Here is a 14,795-nt window from a genome sequence, read left to right on the forward strand (position 1 = left end):
CCATTACCCCCTTCCCCTCCAGCAGCCCTGGAGATCAGCTTGTTTATAAACAAGAGTAGCCGAGCTCCGGTGTTGTCTCCGGAGAGCTTGTTTGGCTTTCTCAACAATGAGATCATCAACCAGCATCCCCACCCCCACCCCCAACCTCCTACTACACACACTTCCTGTGGCAGGGGATCCACGTTGGGATGACCAGACTAGACTAACGCAAATGGACAAATAAACTTACCCCCAGCCATGATGAAACAGACCTATAAAAACACAACAAACATGTTGTTTAATTATATAACAATATCACGTTCTCATCACATCATGCCACTGTGGTCACATGTCATCAAAGCAGGTCATTGCGTCATTGTGTGCCCACATTCGGGTCAAGTCGGGTTCTACAGAGCAAATAAATTATGTAATTATGATTTTATTATTTAGCTTTTTTTCTATGCACAGCTGAGGCCTAAGGTAAAACACATCTGTTACTTAGTAGTTATCTATTGTTTTGGTGACAATTTGGGCTGATGACTGTGAAGTGGATTTGAACGCATGCCCTAAGCGCCATCTGCTGGAATACTCCCGCTCAACATTTACTTTGTGTCCTTAAAAATGCTTCACCGTCTAGGCTTCTGTTGATTCGTGAACTTTATTGATCACTTAGCAACAGGAAAACATAATAGTGATTATGCGATATACGTAAGGTTATATGCAATTACAATATATGCATAGCTGATGAGGACGTGCTACTGTCACTTTAAATCTGCCGAGCGTGGCTCATTTTTTGGCAGGAAGTGAGCCCTTGCAAACCGGAAGCCAAATAATGAGGGCACGGTGAGGTTGGAAGTGTGCAAAGAGGTACCCCGACGAACTCATCGAGCACACCGAGGTGAGGTAATTTCAAAACGTGAAACTTAAGATCGCGCAGACGTTAACCTCGGTCGTTTTAGAGGCGCATCGTCCTTACGGACGGTGTGTTTCTTGCCAGCAGCGCTTTGTGTCATGGCGAGGCGCGCTTACGTTACGTTGCTGGTCAACGTAAACGTCTGGAAGAGCGCGAGAAGGTTCTCCGTGTTTGCCTTGTATTGAACTATTTATATTATATAAGCCTCCGTCCATACAGTAGCAGCTTTGATTAGCTTAAACGGCTAGGGTTCACACGCTTTTTGTTCCACGCATGCGTGCACCTGTCTGTTTACCTCACCTGAGATGAGCTTATCTTGAGCCGTTATGTGCCAAAGTAGCTTCACCTCTTAATTTGATCAAGCGAACTAGTAACGTGAGTATAGCACGTCACTATGCCTTATGGCTATCTTAGCAAACAAGATGTGTTTGTTGCAAATGTGACACATTTGTTATGCAGCAACAGCCAATGCACATCAGTTGTTTTCCATTAACACATTGTCACTGCACGAAACTATCTAGTAAACTAAACTGTGCATCAATCCATCCATCCATTTAATACAGCGCTTGTCCTCAGAGTCACGGGGGAGCTGGAGTCTATCCCAGCTGACTTGGGTTCGAGGCGGGGTGCATTTCACACTTATTGTACATATACATGTATGGCATATAGGTCAGGTCATTTAAACTTGCCTTTGTAAACTACCCTTTACACACAAGCTAAACTTAATTATCAAGGACAACATGGAAATTGTTCATCCTCTGTGAAGTAACTGATGGCCAGTTTCGTCTTTTTCAGTGCAACATCAGCGTGGTCCTGTCCGCCTGTGTGTGACAAGCCAGAGACGGCCATGGTAAGTGAGACAGGCACAGCAATGTTAGAACATGTAGGAGAAAGCAGAAGTGTTTTTGATTATTAGCCATTTTTACTAATACATTGAGTTCCGTGATGGCTAAAAGGATTTGTACAGTACCAGTGGCCCTGTACTAGTCTACTATTGGGAACCACTTCCTTCCCAGTCCACTAGATGGTGCTCTCATACAGTTTGACTATTTCGCAGCCAAATGATGACTTTTCACAACTGACATGTTTCTCTGGTGTCTATTTTTTGGTTTTCTCCTCTTCTTGTGCATGTCAGTCTTCAGCGGTGGACCTCAAGACCAAGGAGGAGAAGGATGCAGAGCTTGACAAAAGAATTGAAGCCCTGAGGAAAAAGAACGAAGCTCTGGTCAAGCGCTATCAGGTATTAAATAGTTACCACCTGTTGCACCTGATGTAAGCGAGTCTTTGTGAGGACATCCAAACACCTGCTTGATTGTGAAAGCTTAGTTTATTTGTTGAAACGCATTGACATGCATTTGAAACAGGAAATAGAAGAGGACAAGAAGAAGGCAGAGCAGGAGGGCATCGCTGTGACCACGCCCCGCAAGCCCCGTCCCCACGAGCCAGAGTTGGACCGAAGGAAGACCGAGAAAGAAAACTTCACGCTCGCAGTCGACCCCTCCAGGTCGTCATCAGGGGTAAGTCGTAATGAGTGGGGCAGGAGGACACAAACATGAGCAACACTAGCATCGCTATGTGAGCTACAGTGCATCGTAACAGCAGCATGAACAAATTGGTCAAACGTGCAGATCCCACATCTGCAGTGGCCCGACTGAGTCGGCAGAGCTCTTATATATATGCTTTTATACAGAGTGATGTGCGAATACACGTCATCTTGTTAGGGGCGGGGTCAGAGGCAGTATTATGTCCATGAAGAAAGAGATTTGTCCCTTCATGACATGGAGAAGCGGTATAGAAAATGGCCGGATGGATGGACATCATGAAAAGCCGCATTACAAAAGCGAGTGCCTTCTCTCACAGGTGGTGCAAACAAGTGAGGGATATTAGAGATTTTTCTCATGTTTGATGCTCATAAAGAGGTTCTATGGACACATATTACCGTACTTTTCGGACTGTAAGGCACATTTGTTTTTCATAGTTTGGCTGGTCCTGTGACTTACAGTATAATCCAAAGAGTGAACATTACCATCGTCAGCCTCCAGAGGGCGCACTATACTTGTGACCAATACACTGTATATGCTGCTTCTGCCAGTCAGTAACATGGAATGAGATCGGGAGCTTGGTGAACTTGCTTGTTGGACTCGCTGGCTTGCTATGTTAATTTAGCCTATTCAGCCTCCCAGGTATGTTCTTTATGCTATTGTGTGACTGTTAGTGTGTTACGTGAACATATTCATACATAATCAGCCTGTTCTGTGTGCTATTGTGTCGTTGAATATTGAATAACTTGCCTTTCCAGATTAAATGTATTTTCTTGATCTTGGAGGTCCAATGTGACTTGTTTTTTTTTTCTCTTCATGATGCATTTTTTGACCGATGCAACTTATAGTACAGAAAATACGGTATTTGCATTATTTCCTTTCGTATATATAAACACACAAAAATTCGTCAAAAAGTGATCATAATATGGTTATTTTTAATCAACACCCCCCATCCACATTTTGATGGCCGAAGATGAAATATATCTTTGTCTAACCCATTGGTTCAAACGATTGATAAATCAGGCTGCTTGGTGACATTTATACAAGAAAGTGAGCAGCAGAATCAATCAAGTTCAGGACGTCACTGAGCAAAGATGTGCTGTTTGCGTCCTCAGGAGAGGAGTTCTTGTTCTGCGTGCGTTCCAAAAGGTAAACACTTGAAAGGAGCGACCTTCCCGGGAAGAAACCAGAGCAGCGCCGACGTGCTCGTTAGATCAACATAATGTCATAAAGTCCACACACGTCCATGAGGACACGCTCTGTAATCCGTTTGTGTCTCCCTTTTATGTGCAGTGTCGTGTTCTGTTGGCATCACGTGTTCAGCAGAAGCCACACTTCCCAAGTCTGGCCTTGTAGGACAACCACTGGATGCATGTTTTGAATCGCCATGATGTGGTTTATCTTACTATAACTCAATAACAGAAACTAAATTCCGACATTAAAAACGCTTGTTAAGCCTGCATGGAAACGCTTGGGTGGTGACCACTGCTCGCCTTCCTGCAGAGGATATATGCAATACGCAAATATGAGCAGTTCTATGAATATAATATTAGGGCCCTATGAAATCTGTTTTTTCTTGTTTTTTCCCAAATTCAGTTTTTTTAGAATTCATGTTTTTACATTTGATACTTACTTTTTACCAGCATAGAGTGTGTGCTTTATGGATAAGTGAAAACAATGTCAATTTTTCCCTAGTAATTGAGAAATGGATGTAGCCTGGCTAACTTTTCTAATGGGATGTCAGCCTCTGCACACATTGCTACAAAATGTTGAACAAACTCTAATGCCCATGCTTGTGATTAAGGACTGTGTAGTCACCGATGCAATTCCAACTGCATATGAAAGTTTTTGGGGTTTTTTCACGGTGGTTTAGTGGTGGTCTAGTGGTTAGCATGTTGGCCAACACAGTAACAGTCTGAAGATCGGGAAGATCTGGGTTCGAATCTCCGTTGGGCATCTCTGTGTGGAGTTTGCATGTTCTCCCCGTTTGTGCGTGGGTTTTCTCCGGGTACTCCGGTTTCGTCCCACATTCCAAAAACATGCGACTCTAAATTGTCCATAGGTATGAGTGTGAGTGGTTGTTTGTCTATATGTGCCCTGCGATTGGCTGGCGACCAGTCCAGGGTGTACCCCGCCTGTCGCCCGAAGTCAGCTGGGATAGGCTCCAGCATGCCCCCGCGACCCTAATGAGGAGAAGCGGTATAGAAAATGGATGGATGGACTCTTATTTTGTTTACACAGTTGGACGACATGGAGCAAACGGTGGTTTTATTTTGAAGGCCGGAAGTGTGTTTTGTGTATGTTGAGAATGTCTGTTAGACGGTCCGGGTGCAAGAATAAATGTGCTTTGCATCTTTTTTTCACTCAGAACCTGCACGTTGTCATCGGGCATTGCAAACGCTCCTTACATTAAAGCGGTGAAACACAACACGGTGAAAATATACTCATCCAGCCCAAGTTGCGCACACATAACCACACTAGCATGCTTAAACTAAGCTAACCCTGCTAGCTTCCATTCATGTTCCGGTGTTTATCGCCATTTCAACATAGTTCGTGAGGAGGCGGTTAAGTGTTTGTAATGAGCTTCCGCCACGATTGAGCGGTCCGCCGAGTAAATATTTCCTCACACGAGCGTTTCCTCTCCTCATGATGACAGCATTTCATTCGTGTTATGTAAATTTCCGCGAGATTCCGCGTTTAACAGTAAATTTTGTTTTTATTGGCCGATTCCGTTAACGCGGAAATCATAGGGCCCTATAATAGAAATATAAGAGATTTCAGGGCAACATGTACAATAAGTGACTGGTCCAGTTCCAACAACAATCTGTATGTCATCGCCATTGTTTTGTTTGTTAAACATCAAAATTAACAATGCACCATCTAACTTTCTCCCACGCTGCACAGACTACTATACTGTATTTTTACCCTTTTTCTTTCACATCACCTCATATTTGGTGCCAAATGCTGATACTATGTGGGAATGCATAAATGTAAGGTTTGATGACATTATTGATTGCTAATGGCCATATTTGTGGTGCACAATCTCTCTGAAGAAGAAACTCCAGGCTTGTGCTGGTGGATGGTGGGTCTATATTCATTTAGTGCTTTTAATTTGATGCTGTTCCTGTTTTAGTGTTACACAACACAGATAAATCAGATCGCTATAATGTACGTATGTTTTGCTGATGTGTTGAAAATCTTTCCCGGTGACGAGCTAGCGCACTGCTACTATTTACATCCATTCTGGTCTTCAGTCATGGTAAGCTACGGAGCATGCGGAACAGTCATTTTGCCGGCAGCCCAGGCTCTTGGTCAACTGGTTGCTAGTCTTGCGATACCGGTGCATGTCTTTACAATCGATTTATCTCAGGATTTATGGCTGATTGTTATTGATCTAGGAGGCTGATACCGATGCAGCCGTACCTCTCGCTTGTCAAACCAGATACCGAATACAAACCATTCACAACCCGAATAAATAGCTAGCCAAAGAGAGTTGTTTTGGTGACCATTGTAAGTCATGAGTCAGACCCCGCCGGAAGAGCTATAAATCAATCAAGATGCCGTAGCTGAAGCCTAATTCAGGCTTGAATGGAGCCCAGAAACCACAGCGGAGCTCCACGCTGATGAAGCTGAAATGTGCTTAAAGACAAACCACTTCCTCTTCCCTGCAGGATGCCAGAGTTGTGGACGAATGGAAGCCTCCTACGCCCCGCGGTCGGAAAGCGTCCGAGGAGAACGACGGCCACAGCCCCCCCAGGAGGACAGGCTCGGGCCGAGTGGGGTGGGGAGGAGGACCCAGAGGGGGAGGCGGCGGCGGTCGCCCGGAGAGGAGAGAACGGGAACCCCGCACCCCCAGAGGGGGAGAGCCAGCTGAAACAGGAGGACAGGGGCGACGTGGAGGAAGGAGAGGGAGAGGAGCAGCAGGAGGAGGAGGAGGAGACGCAGGAGGGACACCAGGGGGCGTGGACAGGAAGTCCAAGGTGATCAAACACGTTTAGTATTTGAAGTTGTAGTGTCAACTGGCAGGAAGTAAAAGTGTGACGTCTTTCTGAGCAGGAATGGGAGGAGAAGAGGCGACAGAACATCGAGAAGATGAATGAAGAAATGGAGAGAATAGCAGAGTATGAGAGAGGACAACGGGTACAAAACATCTTTTGATGAGTTTGGTCACTTGGCAGACATGCGTCCTGTAGGTGGCAGTAATGTCTGTTGTCCTACATGACTTTGACTGATGGTGTCATTCTTAAGGGTCCCTAAGCAGCTTCTTAAGTTGTGTATTGGGAGAAACATACTTACAGTGATTCCACTCCTCAGCAGGATGGAGACAAGCCCATCCGTAACTTCCTGGACGACCCACGGCGTTCCGGCCCGGCTCCAGACACAGACCGCAAAGAGGGCAGCAGAAGACACATTCGAAATTGGGGCGGGCTAGACTTTGACAACGTGAAGACCGGGGCTGACCTGGAGAAAGAATGGACTGTAAGTGACCTTGCCAATGCTCAAATGTCCTACTCCCTGTTGCGGCAGGCTTCACTTCCTCTGCTGCTGCTGCTCTGCAGAGTCGGCGCCCCGGCCCGAGAGGCTCCATGGACATGACCATGTCTATGACGGGCCGCGAGCGGGCCGAGTACCTGCGCTGGAAGAAGGAGCGAGAGCAGATTGACGAGGAGCGACTAGCACGTCATCGCAACGCCACCGGCCAGTGGAGACGAGAATGGGACGCGCAGAAGACTGAGAACATGTAAGAGCGCAGCCTACCGGCTTGTGCGAGTATGACATTGTATCATGAGAATCCTACCGCTTTACTGACAGGTTCAAGGAGGACGCACAAGTGGCGGCAGAGGGCGTCACGGCAGAGCAGGGCGGCAGGAGGGGTAAGTGTTGCCATGGTAGCACAAGTCTGTCATGATAACAGATTTTGCTGGTTGGTAATTGTGCTACAAATTATTGTCGATAATCGATGTTATCGGCAACATTTTTTGAGACCATCCTTTTTTCCCCACTATTGTCAGGAGAGGTGTAATTCACATTTGAACCACTAGATGGCACTCAAGTATAGTGTACCTGTGTGAGCCACATTAGCTTGATACAGAAGTTGCCTGTCGTATTGTGGCGCTCACGAGTTGGAGAGGTAACTTTATTTTACAAGCAAAGTAACAACAGAGCTCACAATGTACTCAGCAACCGCATTGAAATCACGGTAGGTCACCACACCACATACCAGTCTTAACCACGTAGTCATAAAAGAAAGAGCTAAAACATTACACAGCAAGGCGATAGGTAGATAACAACAGACAGGACACTACCAACGAATAACGTAGAATAACAACTATGTGAGCTTTAAACGTGTGCCATTTACAACAACAGTCAGCAAAGCACGCTGTGAAACAGGAAGTGCTACCAGCGACGCTGCAGTATGTTAAAATGTATGCCATGTAACCACATTGAATGGTTTCTTTTGCAACGTAGCGAGCGACAGTCTGTGAGCACGCACCATTTTGCACTGTTTTGTTTGTATTTGTCAACCAAACGCCTCAGTAAGTGTTGATTGCCGGGATGAAGGCTCCGCTGCCCAAGCACCTCCATAGGTAGTTTTTTTTTTTCCCAGTTGAGAAAACTGTCGATGTTCTTGCGCTCACCATGTTCATTCTGTTTAAAACCAAAATATTCCAACACTGGGGCTGTCGGCTGCGGCATACGCCTCAGAAACCATTGCTTCTTTGCCGTCATTCATGTTAGTGTATGCTGCCTCGTGAAGCTAACTGCAAACCCTCTGTATCCACTCTCTAGTAGCCCCGCCTTCACAAAGAGGCTGAATGGGAGGAAGGCTCACTCTCTCGGTTCACTACGCTATAGAACCAATGTGCACAGACAGATGCTCTTGTCATCCAGCCTGTGTGGCGCAGAGAGACGAGCAGATGAAACACACACACTTACATGCACATGTCAATTTATCGAGGGCGTCATAATTATTGACCTGGGGTTTTTTTTTATTGATAGATTTTTATTGATTTTATTGATTTTTTTAATTTATTGATTTATCGATTACTGTGACAGGCCTGGTCCCAACACTTATGTCCATGTAGCGTACCACAGGACATTGCTGATAAAGACAAACATCGGATAAGCTCGTTAGCTAAGTGCTGGCTGTATTTCCCTGGAGGGGTGTTATGATCTCCCGGGAGACCTCAGTCACCCAAGGTCCATACCGACTCGTTTTATTTCAGCGAGGAAGAGAATAACAATAAATCAGCAGCCATTGTTGCTCCAAAGCACATACTCGATGTTTGATGTACATGTGTGTATTCCCACAATGCATCTGTCTTTACTGGCTTGCATTGTTGTTTAGTGTGTCTTTGTGTCTCCCCTCTGCAGCCCGGGGGCGTAACTTTCGCGGCGAGCCTCGGGGCAGAGCCTCAGGTTAGACCAGCGTGTGGACGTTCCCGCCGTTGGCAATCGTGTGTGTTTGCATCCATTCGTCCACGTGTGTTTGTGTGTGCGCGGCTCATTTTCATCACGGCTAATTTGCATTTGAGTCTGTCAGCGGCTGCTTCTCCTGTGTCTTTTGTGCTCACATTAGAAGACGCAACCCGCTTCCTTTTTCATTTATTTTATGCCCTAGCCAGCATGGGGGCACCATATCAGCACAATGTCGGCATTTCAGACACTATTAGATGAAACGCTTCGGGGTGACATTTTCATCTCAGCAGCCAAATGAAAAAAAATGACACTCATCATCTTTATGGTGACAATCTTTACGTTCCTCCTTCACTCGACGTTGGATTCCTGATGCCTCATGAGGAACAGAGTGGCATTACACAGGAAGTCAAATCTTTATTGGGGAAAGTTAAAGTTAGGGTAATTTGATTGATTGTGCATCATCAAGCCTGCTTATTGTCCATCAAGCTTATACTATAATAGCGAGGCGTCAGACATACACACATACTGAGTATCATGAAATGTGGATCCATTTCAGTGGAAGGTAGTTGGCATCAGACGGGATGAGTGTGAAGCTGAGAATTATATTTAGCTGCACTTGATTCCCTGCTTTCTGTCCCCGTGCCAGACTGTAAGTGGAATAAGTGGCGTCGACATGACATCACCCAGTGGCGGGATAAGCGTCTTAATTGACTGAATGACTCCAGCGTCCTCATCTCCAATCTCTTCCCACTGAGCCCCTCATTTCTTTTGTGCTTCCCGCGTTCTCATTTTTGACCTTTTCGTCACCTTCCTGCCTGCTTCTTCAAGCTCTTATCCTCCCTACACGCGTCCCTGGAGAGCTTTCAGGCTGTGACCTTCCTCCCTCGTGCTCATCCTCCATTCTTGTGCTTCTTTGTCACCTCATCATCGTCTGCTCTTCTTTCGCGCTGTTGTTTTTTCATTCCTCAAAGCCACCACTGCGCTTTTTTTTTTTTTACGTCTCTTAGTGAAGATGACAGGGGTATTCAAACTTTTGGAGAAAATTAGATCACGATTTTATTTCAATATACTGTATATAATTTTTTTTTTTTTTTTGCACAACCCTAGTTGAGACTATTTTGGTGCAAATTATATCGTCATTACAGCATGGTTAACGTTAAACACATGCATGCGGTACTGGTTTGCATGGCAGCTGCTCTACTGACAAGCCACCTCTATGCGTTTTATATTTGCTTTACATTTACACATTTACATCATTGTGTCCTGCAGATGACGGCAAGAGACCCCCTAAAACGCCCACATTTGGCGACTTCCTATCCCAGGGCAGGCCGCAGGGATCCCGAGGAGACCGGAGCCGAGGAAAAGGACGAGGACAGAGGCCCAGCTATAGGTAGCACTGCGGTCGACTCATTTTCTAAAACAGATCAACAGTGCGTCCCAGCCATTCTTTTACTAGTGTAGGGTCCTATGGTTTGGTAATTTTAATGCTTTAATTTATTTTGAATGTGCATACAAGTTAGATTGGAATACATCACATAGTACAATTCACAGTTCTACTAAGCAAAGCGTATTTAATCCTAGCCCCCATCCGTTCCACATCAATTGTAATACATTACTTTGTAATACGATACATTAATTTGTAATTGTAGTTGCAATACATTTGTTCACTTCCTGTGTTCCAAATGTACTCTTTGCTAGTTTAAAATACATTAAAAAGTGATTAGATAATATAGAATGTGGTAAAATAGGAGTCATGGTTCTTGTCTTTGTAAATAAATTATATAACAGTCATAGTAAATAATGATCAATGTAAAATAATAGTGAAAATAATAACTGATGAAAGGGTTGATAGTTGACAAAAACACAGTCGGATGACTGAGTAAAGACAATGGGCCTCATTCACGAACATCTTCTTAAAAGTGTTCTTAAGAACTGTACTTAAAAAGGCGCGGGTTGGAAACTGCGCCACATTCACGACACGTTCTTAAGTAGGGATAATCGTTCGCACCGGTGTTCTTAGGTTGATGAATGCCAACTGCGATGCACGTGCATGTAAGGCCTAATTTGCATAGTTCACCGCCTATTATTTCCTATATAAGGTAAAAAAAAAATGTGCCGTGCGCAACAGGCAGCTGGAGGCGAAGATGGCAACGCGCAAGGGCAAGACTGAGAAGCAGCTGGACAATAAACGAAAGAAAAACTTCAATTCTACTGAAATAGAGGTGCTTTTACAAGGAGTGACCGAACACAAGACCACCTTATTTTCAAGTGTATCCACCGGTCATCAGGCCATCCAAAAAGAGTCGGCATGGAGCACCATTGCAGGAAACATAAATGCCGTTTCCACGGAGAAACGCACCTCCGCAGAGGTTAAAAAGAAGTGTTTTGACTTAAAATAGACTCAAAAAAAAAAGATTGGACTGCACCGGAGGGATCTGGAGGAAACAGGAGGTGGGCCATCAATCAGAAACCAAACCATTTCGGAAACTCTAGAAAATATTTACACAATCATGATGGAAAAATAAAGTCAAAATACATAGTTTGTGTGTGACAATTTATTTTTTCTGTGGTTACATTTGATTAGACGCTGCCTAATTAATACAGCAGCCCCGTGCTCTGGCTCAAGACGTGGCTGGGGGCGCATGTCGTTATCTGGGGGTGCTGCGTGCGCAATAGACACACCACGTTTCATTGCGATGTTATTCTGATGATCCTGCACACCTGCAAGAACAGAGAGGGAAGCCTGAAGCGGGACACCAAATATTCGTCGCTTTCAGCAAATAAATCTACATGGTCCCTTTACATTCTCTCTCTGCGCAGCGCACGTCCAGCCAGCTACTTTTTTTTTTTTGTTGAATTGGGATTTGAATATATATTTATCCATGGAGTACATTTTAGTTGTTTTGATGATAAATAATTGTTGGGATATTTTATTTGCACTACATTTTTTGGGATCAGGTTGCAAAATCCATCATGAGGGCGATTGCGCATTGAAAGTGCAAGCTTTGCTTGTGCGTAAGAGTCCTCCTGAGCGTTCGTAGAATTTGTTCTTAGATCTAAGAACTGTGAGTTAAGAACACGTTTCGTGAATGCCAAAAATCTTCGTAAGAAGGCTTTAAGAACACATTTGTGCGTAAGAACGTTTTGTGAATGAGGCCCAATGTGCTTACAAAAGAATGAAGAGTTAGTAATAAGTGTGGTAGTGGTTAGACATGGCATTGTGTGGTCACAGTGGTTCAGGACTCTTCTTCCTTGTACTTTGTAAACATCAACTGCTTGTATTGTTTCTTGAAATCGCTCATTTGAGTGCATTGTTTGAGTTTCTTACTCAGTCCGTTCCATAATTTCAATCGTATTATGTTTTTGGGGAGCAGGTTATTTTTTGCTTAATGCATAATTTTAGTTGTTTGAACATTTACTTGATCAACAATTTATTTTTTTTGTTTCTGAGTGTACAGAATCACGGACGTAATTGGCCAGTTAAAAACGGAATCTGTTAAACACGGAATCTCGCGGAAATCGACATAATGTGAATGAAATGCTGTCATGAGGCGAAGGAACGTTTGTGTGGGGAAGTATTTCCCCGGCGGGCAGCTCAATCGTGGTGGAATCTCATCACAAACACGAGCCCACCCCCTCCCGAACAAAACATGTCGAAACGGGTACCTGAAACAACTCCAAAGTTGGCGAAAAAACTTTGTGTGTGTGTGTGTGTGTTTACACTGTTAATTTAGGATTCTAAACACTTGTATTATTGCATGGTTTAAAATGTATTAAGCACTCTTTTGTCAGCATGCATGATAACCGCTGGGAAGGAGAAAAAGAAGACGAGGAGACGGAAAAGAAAGACAAGCCAAAGCGAGAGAAGAACCAGAAGGAGAAAGACAAGTCCAAACCTCCCCCAGAAGAGAAGGTAGGTGTCAGGAAAGGAGGAGAATATTCACAATAGAATCTTTTGGAAGTCTTGCTGCATCTTCTCCCAGGCAGTCGAGGCCGGAGATGAGGAGGACGAGGACCAGTGGGAAGACGCCAGTGATGGAGAGCAGGAAGGGTCAGACGGAGAAATTGATTCCAGGGGCGATGAGAAGAAAGACGCCGGCAAAGACGACTCCCCCACCACACCTTCACCTTGCTCCAGACCGACGGCGGCGGCGGCCGGAAGCCCCAAAGAGCAGCGGACCCCCCGGCCCAAGGTCCACATACCGTCCCCCTCAGCGGCCTCGCAGGGCCCATCGGAAGCGGGGAAGCCTGTTAGCCCCTTCTCCCCGCTGGATGGCCACCAGCCTGTGTCGGACTGGGGTGAGGAGATGGAGATGCTGTCGCCGCGGAGCAGCATGGGGGGAGAGAGCCCCCTGAAACCCCCCAGTGCTGAGAGCAGCCCTGCACCAAAGGAGCAGATGGAGGACACCACCCCCATTGTGGAGAACACAGGTACGTCTTTTTTTTTTAATTATCAACGCATCTCGGATCATCTTATTTCAATGCTCCTTCCTCCCCTCCGTTCTGCCAACACAGCTGCTCAAGCCACTCCGGAAAAGACCGAACTCCAACAAGCTGTCACAGCCTCAGAACCAGAGTCCACTCCTGCAGACCCCTTGGAAACGCCGCCATCATTGCCTGAGCTCACTCCATCAGAGGTGTCTGACCCCGCCCGCCTGGAGGTTAGTGAAGACAGTCAGGGAACGGCTGCCACCCATTCGCAAGGTACGCCTCAAGTCCAACCCGATTACCTAACAGTAGGTAGTAGGTTTAGTTCTTAGTTTGTCATCTGATGACAGACAAAGCTGACAGTCCTCCACCTGCCGTCCTGGTGAACGAGCCCACTGCCGCTGAAGCAGGAAGAGATGACAACAATGACACAAATGGCGATCGCATCACCGACGCCACCACCACGTCAGAGATTTCCTCCGAACAGCCAACTTCAGGTGCGCCACTGATCAATGACACTTATATACACTCTTCATAGTCGCCATGTTTGTTTATGCCATCAAGACAAAAGTATAGGGACACCTGGAAGGTCATAGGTGTGTTTGTGGGGAAGTTGTGTCCAGCTGTGTGAGGGCAGAGGTCACTGATGCTGAACCGGTTGTTTGCTCTGTGCACCGGGAACAGAAAAGGGCCTTTCTCCAAAATGTCCCCACACAATTGGAAGCATACAGTTGTCCAAAATGTCATGCTAAGATGAAGAATTGTGATTCACTGATTGATTTTAGTCAATTAAATATTGCCCATATTGCATAAGCCGTGTTCTAAGTGGTGGCATCACCTGGTGGAGGTCTCCCATCACCACGGTGATATCATCATTGCCGCCTTTGGTCACGTTTGATCAAAAGTGAAGTCGTGATCACGTGATGTTTTTTGTTCAGCTCATTTAGCGACCGCAGCAAGCACTCAGCTTGTGGCTGTGGTGGCGTCACTTTGGCTTTGTCACGGCAGGATGTGTTGCTTGGACTCCCACATTAAAACCCAACCATCAATTGATGGAAACTGTACCCATGCTTGTTGTATGGGCTATAAAGCTCCTTTCCAATAACCACAAGTCACATGACCTCATTGTGGTGGGAACCAGAGAGAGGAGAGGCACAATTAGGTTTTTGACAGGAAACGAGCTGCTGGAACAATCACTGAGGAGATAAAACACCACAGCAGCCCAAAGTGCTGAAGTCTGATTGGATTAAGTCACAAGATGCTCCTCAGCCCCACGCTGGCTGTCAGACTGAACATGAAGATGGACGGTTTACGTCCTGTTGGCGTTGTACAGACGAGGGAGGGGCATTGTTGACATGTATCGGCCATGCTGAGTAAAGTATAGTGAATGTTGACTTTGCATTAACAGGCTGAAGCTGCCGCCGCTGCCACTCAGTCGCTTGCTCCTGAAGACGATGACATCGCTGGAGTGATGTCTCACTCACACACACACACACAAACAAAAAAAAAAAGAC

At 45.6% G+C, this 14,795-nt stretch overlaps 1 protein-coding gene across 4 annotated transcripts; it reads left to right on the forward strand.

The window, feature by feature from the left end:
* The first annotated feature begins 782 nt into the window (after nucleotides 1-782).
* ccdc9 (coiled-coil domain containing 9) lies at nucleotides 783-14,795 on the forward strand. Of its 4 annotated transcripts, none has more exons than XM_054795108.1 (16): nucleotides 783-882; nucleotides 1,688-1,742; nucleotides 2,028-2,132; nucleotides 2,257-2,409; nucleotides 6,105-6,413; nucleotides 6,490-6,573; nucleotides 6,748-6,912; nucleotides 6,993-7,174; nucleotides 7,246-7,307; nucleotides 8,809-8,853; nucleotides 10,123-10,243; nucleotides 12,646-12,766; nucleotides 12,837-13,284; nucleotides 13,369-13,557; nucleotides 13,632-13,778; nucleotides 14,690-14,795. In XM_054795108.1, the coding sequence occupies exons 2-16, from the start codon at nucleotides 1,740-1,742 to the stop codon at nucleotides 14,692-14,694; spliced, it is 2,139 nt and encodes a 712-aa protein (XP_054651083.1). In that variant the 5' UTR covers nucleotides 783-882; nucleotides 1,688-1,739; the 3' UTR covers nucleotides 14,695-14,795. The 4 variants fall into 4 exon arrangements, with proteins under 4 accessions (XP_054651083.1, XP_054651082.1, XP_054651084.1 ...); XM_054795107.1 differs by having other exon boundaries at nucleotides 783-877; XM_054795109.1 differs by having other exon boundaries at nucleotides 783-877; nucleotides 6,751-6,912.

This window comes from Dunckerocampus dactyliophorus, chromosome 12 (assembly GCF_027744805.1).
Source record: "Dunckerocampus dactyliophorus isolate RoL2022-P2 chromosome 12, RoL_Ddac_1.1, whole genome shotgun sequence".
Taxonomy (NCBI): domain Eukaryota; kingdom Metazoa; phylum Chordata; class Actinopteri; order Syngnathiformes; family Syngnathidae; genus Dunckerocampus; species Dunckerocampus dactyliophorus.

Bases quoted from the DNA above. Each gene is read 5' to 3' on its own strand.
- ccdc9 (XM_054795108.1), top strand. The intron at 7,308-8,808 runs GTAAGTGTTGCC...TCCCCTCTGCAG, and splicing joins AGAGCAGGGCGGCAGGAGGG to CCCGGGGGCGTAACTTTCGC. The intron at 10,244-12,645 runs GTAGCACTGCGG...CTCTTTTGTCAG, and splicing joins GGACAGAGGCCCAGCTATAG to CATGCATGATAACCGCTGGG.